Raw genomic sequence first — 13635 nt, 5'->3', positions numbered from 1 at the left:
GGGTATAAGACAATTTTTGCTGGAGACCCATGTGCCATAATAATTTCTGGAATATCTTGCCATTTTAGCAATAGGAGCTTAGCTAACTGAACACCGAGCTCCTCTTTGCTTACAAAGGACAGGAAGGGAAGGATGGTACTTCGTCTGAAGCACGCCTTATTCTCTAATGAAAGTCATTTTCATTTCACTAATGCCATGGTGATCATTGTATTTGTCTTGAAATTACACCACAAAAACCAGTCCACATCCCACTGTTACGAAAACAATGATAAATAAATTTACGTTAAATGTACTGAGCACTAATCCATGCTATGTAATTTTCTCATAATGCATTTCTTACAATCCATTAACTACAACAATTCCATGAGCTAGGTATTATCCACATTCCAATTTTACAGAAGACCTATAAGAAAAACACATCCTGACCCTATTCTGTGGAAGCCTGTTTGTTACTGCAAAGGAAAATCCTGGCATTGCAGAGAGAGGGATTATCAGACACTAATCACCAGAAATAGGCTCAAATTGTCCAGAATGCCTTGAGAGACCTAGAGTGAAGTGAAGATGGGATGAGGCAGCTTTCATCCTCACGCTGTCAGACCCTCTCTATCTTACACAGAAAATGGATTTCCTAAAACAAGGAATTCTAAGCATCAGTTTTGAGAAAATGAGTCTAAATCTATAGCTCTCCTGTCATCTAGGTATAGTCATTTAATGGACATATTCAGCCTGAGACACTGGCTCTCTCCTCTCAGACTTGGCCAGTTCTTTCATTCTTTCTCTAAATAATTCCCTTAATTATTTCAGGGAGACAAACGGCTAGTTTACAAATCAATCCTAGGTATCAATTATCTATGACAGATATTGCTTTGGAGCTTTGGAAATTAGACTAGGGGTCTGCAGGACACAATACAGGCTTTAGACATTATTTTCTGGAGCTCATATATTTTGAGTCCATGGTTTCTTTATCACTCGCTTACTCTTTCAAGTAAGTTGTTCAGTAAGCCAGACAAGCTACACTGTTTGCAACCATCAGCTTCAGATACAGCAAATTCTTTTTTGGGGTGGGGAGTGCTGGGGTGGGGTGAGGGGTGTTAGGGATTGACATGTTAATCACTTATGCATGAAGAGGTTCTGGTACCAGTTTATATAGTATTTTAAGAAATTCTAGGTGCAGAATGGGCTTCAAAGATTTAAAGAGACATAAGGAAGAGGATAATTTAGGATATAACAGCAAAGGATCAGGAAGTCTAACTTAGTCTGTAGTTACGGGCTTTTGTGAAACTGGTAGGCTATGGCAAATTTCTCATTTCTCACTGACATGAGACAGACTACCATTACTCTTACAACCTGCCAAACCTAGTCTTAAAACATGGCTATTATAGAAAACCTCTGTAAGAGCAGAGGAGAGGAGAGAGTATTAAATATAAAACAAAGAGACACAGGGATGTGTGTGGCCAGCTGACATCCTTCAAAGTCCAACGACTCCTATTCCTGGGCTCTCAGATGTCTGCCTGTGATCCCTCATCAGATAAAGTACATTCTTACTGGGCATGTTGCCCTAATAAACTAACAGTCCTAGGCAAGGCCAAATCTCACAGTCGCTCAGGCTGGCTTGTCTCTGTCCACTTATCAGAGTCATAAATCCCACTGCCCTTCACAGACCCTAAACTTCTACCTCACCCACAACCAAACAGAGGCTTGTACACAAGCTGATCAGGCACCTTGTAACCCTACCTTATAAAAGACCCCAATACCCGGCCCTCGGTGTGCACATGGGCACCGCTTGTCTGTGTGGCCTGCTGTTGTCTATGGCAGCGCAAACTAATAAACTCTTCTTCTATCCTCATCCTTTGCCTTTGGTAAATTCTTTTACTGCTTGCGACACTGGCCCACCACATTGTGTCCCACAATAGGATGGATTAAAAAAAGGAAAGCAGTGACATAAAGTACAAACTGGGAGGCAGGAAAAATTTACAGAAGAGAGAAAATGAAAAAAGAAGGAAATAAGGGAGGGGTAAATGTTGGTATAAGACAACTAATGAAAGAAAGAATATAATTATACTCATTCATGCACTTAAAGATTTACTGAGTATTTACTATATGTCCGAATAAACAAAACATGATCTGTACCCTCAAAGATTCACAGTCTCTTTGGGCAAATAAATACCTAAACAAATAACGACAGCACTGGGTAGTAACTGCTATTATAGATGTGTACATAAAACACCCTGCAAATGCAAAGAAGGGAGCAAGTAGCTTGGTCAGAGAGGTAGGGTGAGAGGCGGTGGAAATAAACAGATCATATTTAACTCCTGGACACTTACACATAGTCAAATTCATCTTAGATTGATCTGAATTCTCCTTTTTAACTGAGAATCCTCCTTCCTTTCTTACCCTGACTAAGGTCTTTCGACTTCTACCTCGTTGTGATTTTGATTAAAATGGTAACAATTCACTGAGTAACAATATGAAGAAAGCTAGAGACAATCTTATATGATGTTAACCCACATAAACAAAAAAGCCACTAGTAAGTTACTACAAAGAATATATGCTAATATCACCTTCTAAATTAGTGTAGTCAAGGAGATGAAGTCTTTATTTCTATTTTTTAGAGGCTTGTGGATAATCACATTTTTTCCAAATTTGATTTTTAGATTCCATTAGTTGACCTACTAGATCAAAGTTAAACATCTTAGATAAAGTAACTACCAGGTCTAACTGCTAAAAGGTAGTGTTAAAGAACACAGATTATGGAGCCAGACTGCCTGGGCTTATATCCCATCTCCATTACATCCTGGCTATGTGACCTCATTTAGCTTCTCTGAACAAGTTTCCTCATTTATAAAATGTGGATTAATAACAGCTCCAACTTCATGGTTTACTAAAAGAATTAAACAAGTTGATAAATATAAAATGTCCAGAACAATGCAGAGAAATGAGAACATTTCTCTAATCTATTCTTATAATAGAGATGTGTAAAAATTTTACTATACAACTGAAGAAAATATTGGAAAAACCCATTCCCAAATAATATAGCAAAGGACCTAGTTTAAAAACTTGATGTAGCCTTCCGTAAGAGTAAGTTGGTATTTTTATTTAGAAAATCTGAGGCATTGTTTACGCTTCCTAACTGGATTTCCAACTAGGGGGAATATAGATCTAGAGAGAGGATGTATGACGTAATGAATGTAAATAAACTGTATTAATTTGACATATAATGCTAATATCAAAATAAATCAGTTTCTTATAAAAATTAAAGAAAAAAAGAAATGTAATTTACTTTGGATGAGGCTTTAAAAGATGCTATTATCAGAGACACCATAGTTAGGGTGGGAAAATTCTTGTTAATTCACTAGAAATAAGTTGAAGGGTAAGTTTCTCAGTGAGAATTGAATTAAAATAAGTCTAAAGGCCAATTACTATTAAAATAATCTATAAATAACATTTTTACTGTTTACAATTATTACAAATACAACAAACCACAATGCTTCTTTCCGTATTTCACTGCTTCTGATAGTACATTTTATTATTCTCTTATTTCTTATTATATCATCACTGCCAACCTATTCCATCAACAAGTCCTCATTTATTAACACACAGCAGATGCACAGATAAATGTCTACTCAATAGGGGATCATTCTGCTAATAAGCATAACTGGTCATGCATGAATCATAGCAGCTTCCTACTTAAACAAAGAGGGGTACACTGGGGAAATGCTCACTTAGCAAACAATGTACACAACTGTATTATTTTGTTATTGCAATGATGCAAATTATATTAACACCTGAGTTTTCTGAGTCTTTCAAATCTCATTTGAAAATAACTATAGAGATTTCACAATTAATTTAGGAAGGAAAAATAGGTGTTCATAATCTTAAAGTTGTTTCCTTGTAATCAGAAGAATACTACATTTTTATGCAACTAACAGTTTAAAAGCTCCGCAAAATCTAGTAATAAAATGACAATCTCAAAATAAGAAAAGTAATCTAACTGGAAATGATTTATTTTTAGTATAAATTTCAAGAGAGAAAAAAAATGGCTCAAATTTTTCTTCTGTTTTAAAAAAAAAATGCTCTAAAAAGCATGTTTTCTAGATGATGACAAAATACACTGAAGGTGATGGTATAAGTCATCTTATCAAAATACTCTTGTACTCTGAGTTCCACACTCAGAATTCAAACTCAAAAGTAGGCCCAGAGGTGCTATACTTAAGGAAATGATTTGTTTTTATTTATTTATATTTAGTGAAGTTGGTGGAAAAGAAGGAGATTCTCAACTTGTGATAAAAATCCTAGTGCAAGAAATAAGAAATACAAGTAAACGTACAATCAACTTTGGAGGGAAAAAACAAGATTTGGGTCATTTTCTTTTTCTGATTGCTATAAATCCTTATCTGTATTGAAACGCAGGTTGCTTTTAATTTGTTGAGTGCTTACTATGTTTTTCTAATAGGAAGGCCACATTTTATGTCTTCAGATTTTAAAATTCAGTTAATGCTAGATATAGGGAGCATACTGCTAAGGACAAAAATAATTCTGCTAACCCTAAGGGGTATACAAAAGGAAACAAAACAAAAAATATAGTTTTCAAGGCAATATACTTTATAAGGTGAAAAATAAAGTAAGACAATAATTACGGGAATTCTGAAAGTTTGTGGACATTGTTCAACTTAATCACTAATCTTCAATCTACTACTAGCTGTAATTCATAATCTAAGAGATAATTATACGAAAACATTCTCAAATTGATTTTCAAAATAGAGCTGGTTTAATTTAGGAGTAAGCAGAAGTCCCTGCCCAGAGTGATTTTTTACAGTATCTCCAAAAATGCAGCTATCATTTTTGTAGGAAATTTTATATCCTAATACTGAGACTGCATGATTTTGAGACCATTAAGAAGTAGGTAAGGTGGAAGATGAAACGGAATTTATTAAAAACAAGAATCAAAGACAGTTTCTCAAATTAAACTTGGTGATCTGATAAGATATCCTTACTGCAGAGAACTGATACTTCATAAAATTGTTTTGTTGACTCTTTACAGAAATTTAACAGGAAAGTAATAGTTTTACCAGTTAAAAAAAAGGAAACATGAAGTTCTACATGTTGTCACAGCTGATTAAGTAATTTGTATACTTAAGTAATTTAATTAATTATAACAATTATTATTAGTTATCAAAATCACTTCAGTATCTGGGCACTTCATACTCCAATTTAGGAGGAAAAAAATGCATGAGTGCTTTTCCCAGGGCCACTATACTGCACAGTATCAGGTATACCAGTCACATTGTGTTCTTTGCTCCTGGAGCTGGGGTACCACTCATTTAGACTACAATGTGAATATGGCTTCTAGAGCTGTGCAATACAGGAATCTTGGTTTCATCTTGAAGGAAGCCAATGACCAATATACCACCCTAAAAATATGATACACAAATTTCTGGACTTACCAGCAGCTTAAGCAGCCAAAACCGGGATTTATAATAGAAAGTTTTGGTGGGGTTGATAAGAAAGAAAACCATAAATCCATAAAGGACGAGTGGGTACACATATGTGGGGATGACACTAATTGGAGCAAAGAAGCATGCCAGAAGGCTCAGGCACCACAATATTCCAAGGAATCCAGCAATCTGATAACAGATAGGAAAGACAAAAAGAGAGAAAATTATTTTTTATTTTTTCCACTATTCAAAAATATCTTTAATAAAACAAAGGTAAGAAAAATGCTTAATTATTAAGTCAACAACCCTCTTCAAATAGAAAATAGATTTTAGTACCTACTAAACCAGCTATATAGCTAATGCACACTGTATTAGTGGAACTTTGTCTTGCTTTGATTACCTCAAAGAGATGCTGATGAGACAAATTGCTTCTTGGATTAAGTTCAAAGATGAGCACATGATTTACTCCAGCTTGTCTCCAACCATACGTGTTGATGCCCAGTAGAAAGAGGAATTCAATCAGAAGAAAGCCACCCCGATAGATTCTTATCAAGGGCCATATACTTCTATCTGCTTCAAGTTTAAATACAGCTGAAAGAATATCAATTAATTGGTTAGTGAGAAAATTCGTAATGTCTCCTTTAATTGTTTTTTCTCTTAATTCTCAATGATACAGCCCTGGCACAGAAATTTTTAATAAATAACACCTAAGCCTAGGTTATCTCAAGAGCCTGATAAACTTGCTTCCAAGTTCTTTCTTTTCTTCATTTCACTCTGCAAAATTCCACCAGAATGATTTTCCTAAAATTTGACTTTCAGCATATTTAGTCCATGGTGAAACAGTTTAGAACAGATTAGTCTGTTAGCTGGGGATTTCTGGCATGACACAACTTCTCTGGCTTTGTTTTACCCATTATTAAACTGGATATAGTAATGCTTACCTCACAGAGTTGCTGTGAAAATTAAAAGAAATAGTGTATATGAAAGCAATGTGAAATGACAGTAGTTACAGAATGCTTACTATGTGCTAAGGGTTGTTCTCAGCGTTTTTTTTTTTGTGTGTATATCTATTTTTATCAAAGTATAGTCAGTTTACAATGTCATATCAATTTTGTTCTCAGTATTTTTACATATAACAATTCATCTAACCTTCACAATGGCTCTGTGAGTTAAAAACTATGATCTCCATTTGACTGATGAGGTAAATACAGTACAGAGAGGTTAAGTAATTTGCTCAGGGTTACCAAGCTAGTATAGGGCAGAGCTAGGATTTTAACTCAAGACAATTTTGTTCCAAAATCCACATTCTTAATTACTACATTCAATTGTCCATATGTTCATATAAATGTTCAGTATCACTATTATTCTATAGCTCTCCAATAATTATATCATTCAAATATTTAGCCTCACAATTTCAGTTCTTCACAATCTGATCTACAACTCACTTTCCCCAAACTTACCTCATAGGGCTCCTAAATTAATTCTCACCTCCTAATGAATTTTATTATCCTTTTTTAACATGTTCACTTTTCACATCTGCTTATGTTGCCCCCTGTACCTAAAATGGTTCTTTCTTTCCACCAATTCTATTTCTACCTATTACTTAAGAGTCAGATCTTTATCTATTCATAAATTCATTGAATCAATAGGTTTCATTTTGAGCCTACTATGTGCCGAACATTTCAGTTTGGCTACCAATTTCTCAATTTTCCACGCAACTATAAAGTTTATTGTTAGTACTACTTATTTGAAATTTAATTATATACTATCTTACATACTTAATTTAAATAACCACTTATTATTTATCTTTGTATGCTTTATAGTACATAGCACATTTAATAATTTAAAAATAACAGAGTGGAGAAAGCCTTTGCTTTGGAGTCAAATTCTACAGACCAAATTTCAAATCTTAGCTTTACCAGGGCAAATTAATTTTTTCTAATTCTCAGTTTCCTTGTTGGTCAATGGGCGTAACATCTACTCTCATAAGATTGTTAAGAAGATTAAACATGACATATACTAAATGCCTAAAACAACGTTTGGCTCATTATGAATATTCAGTATATATCAGTTTCTTTTTCCTTTTACTTGAGGAAAATTTATTTTTTCATTAATCTGACAAATATTTATTAGGTGCCTATTACATGTGACACCATTTTAAAAGCTGGAGATTCAGTAACGAACAATAGACAAAATACTTGTCTTCAGGAAACTTCTATTCTGTATAATGTCAGATAGTGAGATAAGGGTTTTGAAGAAAAAGAAAAGTAAAGAAATAAAGAGTGTTAGGTGCTATTTAGGTAGGGTGGCCAAGAAGACCTCTGAGAAGATGGCATCTGCAGAGACTTATGGCGAGAGAGAATGAATCGTATGAATACCCTCTAGGAACAGGGCCTCCAGTAGAGGGAAAGTACAAAGGGCCGTAAGATAGGTATGAGCCTCGTGTGGTCCAGGAACAGGAGAAGGCCAGGGCCACTATGATTGGAATGAATTAGAGGTAAACTGGCAAAAAGTTATCTAGAGGCAGATCAGGTAGGACTTTGCAGTACTTTGTCAAGACTTAAGCTTTTACTCTGATGTATGAAGCCATGAAACATTTTGCACATGAGTGATATGACCAGATTAATAATTTTAAAGGGCTACTCTAGCTGTTAGATGAAGAACAGACTGCAAAGGAAGAAGTACGGTAGCAAGAAAATTAGTTAGAAGGCTAAAAAATATATATATATATATATGTGGTTTTACATCTTGATTCTCAAGCAAAGACCACAGATACATTGTAACAGTCGGGAAACAAAAATAAATAAGCCTAAATCCCACAGAACGTAAAGTAAACAATAGAGCTAATAAATTCAGCAACGTTGCAGAGTACAAGATCAACATACAAAATTCAGTTATCTTTACATATACTAGCGGTGAACAATCTGAAATGAAATTAAAACAATTCCAGTTACAACAGCAAAAAATAGAATAAAACATCAAGGAATAAATTTAACCAAACAGGTGAAAGACTTATACACAGAAAACTACAAAAACCCATGTTCATGGATTGGAAGACTTGATATTGTTAAAATGGCAATGCTACGCAAAGTGTTCTACAGATTTAATGCAATTCATATCAAAATTCTAATGGCTTTTTTTCTTTTTGCAGAAATGAAAAACTGATCCTCAAATTCATACGGAATTGCAAGAGGCCCCATATAGCCAAAATAATATTAAAAAAAGACAAAGTTTGAAGGATTCAGAATTCATAATTTCAAAATTTACTGCAAAACAGTATGGTATTGGTACAAAAAAAGACACAGACAAATGAAACAGATTGAAAGTTCAGGAATAAATTTATACATCTATGGCTGACTGATTATCAACAAGAGAGCAAAGACCACTCAATGAAAAAGAATATTCTCTTCAACAAATGGTGCTGAGACAATTGGATATCCATATGCAAAAGAATGAAACTGAACCCCTACCTCACACCATGTACAAAAGTTAGTTCAAAATGGATCAGTGAACTAAATAGAAAGAGCTAAAACTATAAAACTCATAGAAGAAAATATATAGGTAAATCTTCATGACCCTGGATTTGACAATGGATTCTTAGATATGACACCAAAAGCATGGGTAACAGCAGCAACAAAAATAGATAAACTGGACTTCATCAAAATTAAAAATTTTTCTGTATCAAAGGACATTATCAAGAAAGTGAAAAGACAATCTACAGAACGGGAGAAAATATTTGCAATTCATATATCTGATAGGGGTCTAGTATCCAGAATATATAAAGAACTCTTCTAACTTAACAATAAGACAACTTAATTTAAAAATGGGCAAAGGACTTGGATAGATATTTTTCCAAATAAAATATACAAATAGCCAATAAGCACATGTAAAGGTACTCAATATCATTAGTCATTAGAAAAACGCAAATCAAAACTATAACAAGATACTACTTCACAACCACTAGGATGGCTATAATTTTAAAAAGAAAAGAAAATCTCAAGTATTGATGAGAATGTGAAGGAAATGGAACCCTCATAAATTGTTGGTGGGAACAGAAAATGGTGCAGTGAACAATTTGGCGGTAACTCAAAAGGTTAAACAAATTATCATATAATTGAGCAATTCCACTCAAAGGTATATATGCAAAAGAATTGAAAACGGGTACCTGGGGTTGCGGGCATAGCTCAAGTGGTAGAGCATGTGCTTAGCATGCATGAGGTCCTGGGTTCAATCCACAGTACCTCCTCTAAAAATAAATAAATTACCTCCCCTGCCCAAAAATAAATAAAATCAAACAAACAAACAAACGGTACCCAAACAAATCCATGTATATGCATGTTTATAGCAGCACAATTCACATTAGGCAAAAGATAGAAACAACCCAACGCAGTTTACATTCAGTTTTGGTAGATACTGCTAAACAATTCTCCAAAGTGCTGTACACATTTCCACTCATTCACCTCAATATCTTCATTGTATTTCATTGTATAGGGGTAATATTATTATTATTATTATTATTTAGCAGTTTCTAATTGACAGACACGAGTGGTTTCTAGGATTTTGTTGTTATCAACAAAATGGCAGTGAATGCTCTCTGTTCATATATTTCTTTGCACCTGTGTACAAGAATGTTTGTAGGATAAATTTCTAGAAATAAAATTGCTTAATCAAAGTGATTGTATTTAAGATTTTTACATATACTGCCGAATTATCCTCTAAAGGGACTGCAACAATTAATACTCTTACCTCTGGTGTACAGTGCCTGCTATTTGCTCTTACGTGCACTTTATTTTTTTAAATTATTTGAATTTTTTATTGAGTTATAGTCATTATGTACACTTTAAATGGTCAAACTCTTTGTCAAACCAAAAATGAAAAATGATACACTGTTATTATATCAATTAAATAAAGGTTACTAGGAAACTATAAACAAATCTAAAAAATCTAAACAGTTAACTTTTCATCTTCATAAAATGAAATATCTGGAATTCATGGATTTCAGACAAATTATTAAATATCAGGTCATGTCCGCCTGAGAAACAGCAACTGTGCATATTATTTTTTGACGTGAATGTTTGAAAAAAGGATTGCGTGTGGACATGCATTACTACTGCTGTATTTCTCTTTCAGTTTCAACACTCTCATCTTTTAAGCACCCACTGGGAGATAAATAAGGATAGATAGCTGACATTATTTACCCTGCCTCCCCCCATGGACACACAAAGATCAAACAAAGAAGGGTTTTGAGGGGTGAGAACATAAATGTGCAACACTAAATGCATAAACCATACACATTAGAAAACAAATTAGACTGTCTCACAAAAACACAGGCTACGTATGTGAATGAAAACAAAATGCCAACTTGTCCCTGAATTTAAGAAAACCTCTTTTCAATTCATTCACGTGAAAAGGATGAAGTTTATTTATCTATTCTTATGTTTTATTTATGATGATGATGATTTTAAGACCACCACATTCATCTTGGAAATAAAAGAAAAAATTTCAAACACAGGTAAGTAAGGTTTTTCCTACAGAAAGAACAATTTCCATCACATACGCCATATACTTTATATTGATGTAGTACCTCACACCTAAAAACATGTTTTACTTACACTTCTTAGCTGATATCTATGAACTGATCTCAAGCTATCTTTTCACTCTTACCATCTGATACTCTCCTTTACCCTAGGTGAATTTATCACTTCTCTCCTTCATAATCCACTCTCTCCTCCTATGCTCCACCCCAGCCAACTAAATCTTCGCTCATCTGTCTCTTTCTCTTAAAATGCCTTTCATTCCATCATAGTCCAGTATAAATGCCATTGCTTCCACAGTCTTCCCTGATGCTCTCATTTAAAAGTAATCACTTTTTCTCTTGATCTGTTTAGAAAACACTTTCTACCTTGTAGTGTATTATTATTGTTATAACGTGTCTTAATCTCCCCAGCATAACGATAAACTTCACAATGAAAGGAATTCTCTTATGTATCTTAAGACCCAAGATATCAAGCATAATCATAGAAACATAAAATTTACTTGTTGAATGAAGGAATTCTAATATAACCCTGTAAATTCAAGGCATCAAGCTCATTTAACAAATGAAATTGTTTCAGAGAAGTTAAATGATGTTCTTAAAGCCAAAATAACGAACAAACAGTTGACCTGGGACTGAAACCCAGGCAAGGCCTTTAGAAGAGAAGTCAGTGTTCTTTCCACAACAGCTAGCTTGATAATCTAGGGCTAGACTTTTTTATTGCAGTATTTCCATACATCCCATCTAAATAAACTGCATTTGCGCCTAGAGACAAAGAACTACATTAAAATATAATAGCAAATCATACCAATATTAAATCATGAGCGTACAGTAGACAATAATAAACTACTTAATTTTTGGTAAAACTAGTGGAGAGGAGAACTCTAAAAATGAAAGTGAAAACACACTGCTAACAGGTGGAGTTCGTATACTATCTAAAAGCCATTACAATTTAGGTTGTAATTTCACAATTTGCAATTTGATAATCTTAACTAAGAAGAATGTTTAGAGGGAATAATGAGTTTAGTAAATTATTTCTTGAACATCTGCTCTATGTCTAGCACTGCATTAGGAACTTGAAATACAAAAATGAAAAGTACACAGTCCCTGCAATCGACAATACTAAGTGTGACAGTGATATAAACCTTCCTTGTTCGGGCACTATTTGGACTAAAAGTGCAAAACAGAATATAATGGAGATTTATACAGTAACATCTATTTCTAAGTCATGTTTCCTTGCAGACTTCACTGAGTAGGATTTAATCCTTTATTAATGACTCACAGTTATCATAAGCATAAGTACACAGTGTTGTGAGGTACACCAGGATTATCTGCCCTTAAAGTAAAAGTCCTCAAATGCAAGAATCTTTGATATTGTGGCTGCTTTTTTTGCTGTTTGTGTGTCTGTTTTCTGAATATCAGTTAATTACATCTCTGTCCTTCTCTTCCACCCATTCAGACTTCAACCAATGCTTTCTGAACCCTGACTATGTCCCAGGCAATGTTCTAGGCACTGGAGATACAATGGTGAACAGGAGAGACAGAAGTCCAAGCATCAAGGAACTTATATTCCAGCAGGAAAGCAGATAATAAGAAACATAAATATGTAATATTATGACATGTAATCACCTGAAAGTGTGCTCTGAAGAAAACTAATGTAGACTAAAGGAACAGAATAGGCTATTTTCGGGCAGGGTGATCAGAGAAGGCCTTACTGAAGAGGCAGCCCTGAACAGAGACTAGACGAAGTGAGCAAGTAAGCCATGCAGACATCTGGGGGAAGGGCCTTTCAGGCAACTGAAAGGGCTCATAGATGGGAATGAGCTCGGTATGTTCAAGAAACAGCAACAACACAGATGTAGATGGAAACAGTGAAACTGAGTGTGGGGAGGATGACAGAATATAAAGTCAGAAAGGCCCACAGGGGTGAGATCTTGTAAGCCATAGCAGGAACTTCAGTTTTACTGTAAGAGAAGCCACTTAATGGATTTTGAAGAGCAGAGAGACATGATCTAACTTGCGTTAAAAAAAAGACATTGGTGGCTCTCAGGAGGCAGGAGTGGCCATATGCAGACAAATTCAGAAGGCTGTCACAGCAGACTAAGCAAGAAATGGCTGCTTAGACAAGTATGGTACTGGTGGAGGTGGTCAGATTCAGGACATACTCTGAAGACAGAGGAATAGGATTTGCTCACGGATTGGAGATGAGGTATGAGGGAAAAGAGTGACTAAAGGTTTCTGGCCTGAGAAACTGATGAAAAGTGATGCTATATGGAAGAGAAACCATACTGAAAAAATCTGTTCATGTAAGTCTGAGATGCCTATTAGACATCCAAGTAGTCAATTAACTACCATTCAGAGGAAAGAGTATATATATTTGGGAGTCATTAGCATACAGATGGTATTTATAGCCATAGGCTTCAATAAGATTGCCCAGGTAGGGGGGTGTAGGAATAGTTCAAGTGGTAGAGCACATGCTTAGTATGAGCGAGGTCCTGGGTTCAATCCCCAGTATCTCCATTAAAATAAATAAATAAAGTCAAATTACTCCCTCCCAAAATAAATAAAAATAAATAAAATTAAATTTAAAAATTAAAAAAAAAAGATTGCCTAGGTAGGAAATGAACGTAGACAGAGAAAGAGATTTGAAGACTGAGCCCAGAGGTT

The 13635-nt window shown here is 34.6% G+C and overlaps 1 protein-coding gene across 1 annotated transcript in view; it reads right to left on the bottom strand.

Annotated features, from left to right (window-relative positions):
* The window catches only part of XPR1 (xenotropic and polytropic retrovirus receptor 1), a 164152-nt gene that overhangs the window by 41753 nt on the left and 108764 nt on the right, over positions 1 to 13635 (bottom strand). Inside the window, exons 8-9 of the mRNA XM_074349896.1 lie at positions 5836 to 6026; positions 5445 to 5624 (exon numbers count right to left, since the gene is read on the bottom strand). Of these exons, the coding sequence (XP_074205997.1) occupies positions 5445 to 5624; positions 5836 to 6026 (371 nt within the window). The remainder of the gene's footprint in view (positions 1 to 5444; positions 5625 to 5835; positions 6027 to 13635) is intronic.

Source organism: Camelus bactrianus, chromosome 21, assembly GCF_048773025.1.
Source record: "Camelus bactrianus isolate YW-2024 breed Bactrian camel chromosome 21, ASM4877302v1, whole genome shotgun sequence".
Taxonomy (NCBI): domain Eukaryota; kingdom Metazoa; phylum Chordata; class Mammalia; order Artiodactyla; family Camelidae; genus Camelus; species Camelus bactrianus.
This window is presented reverse-complemented; position numbering and strand designations above follow the sequence as displayed.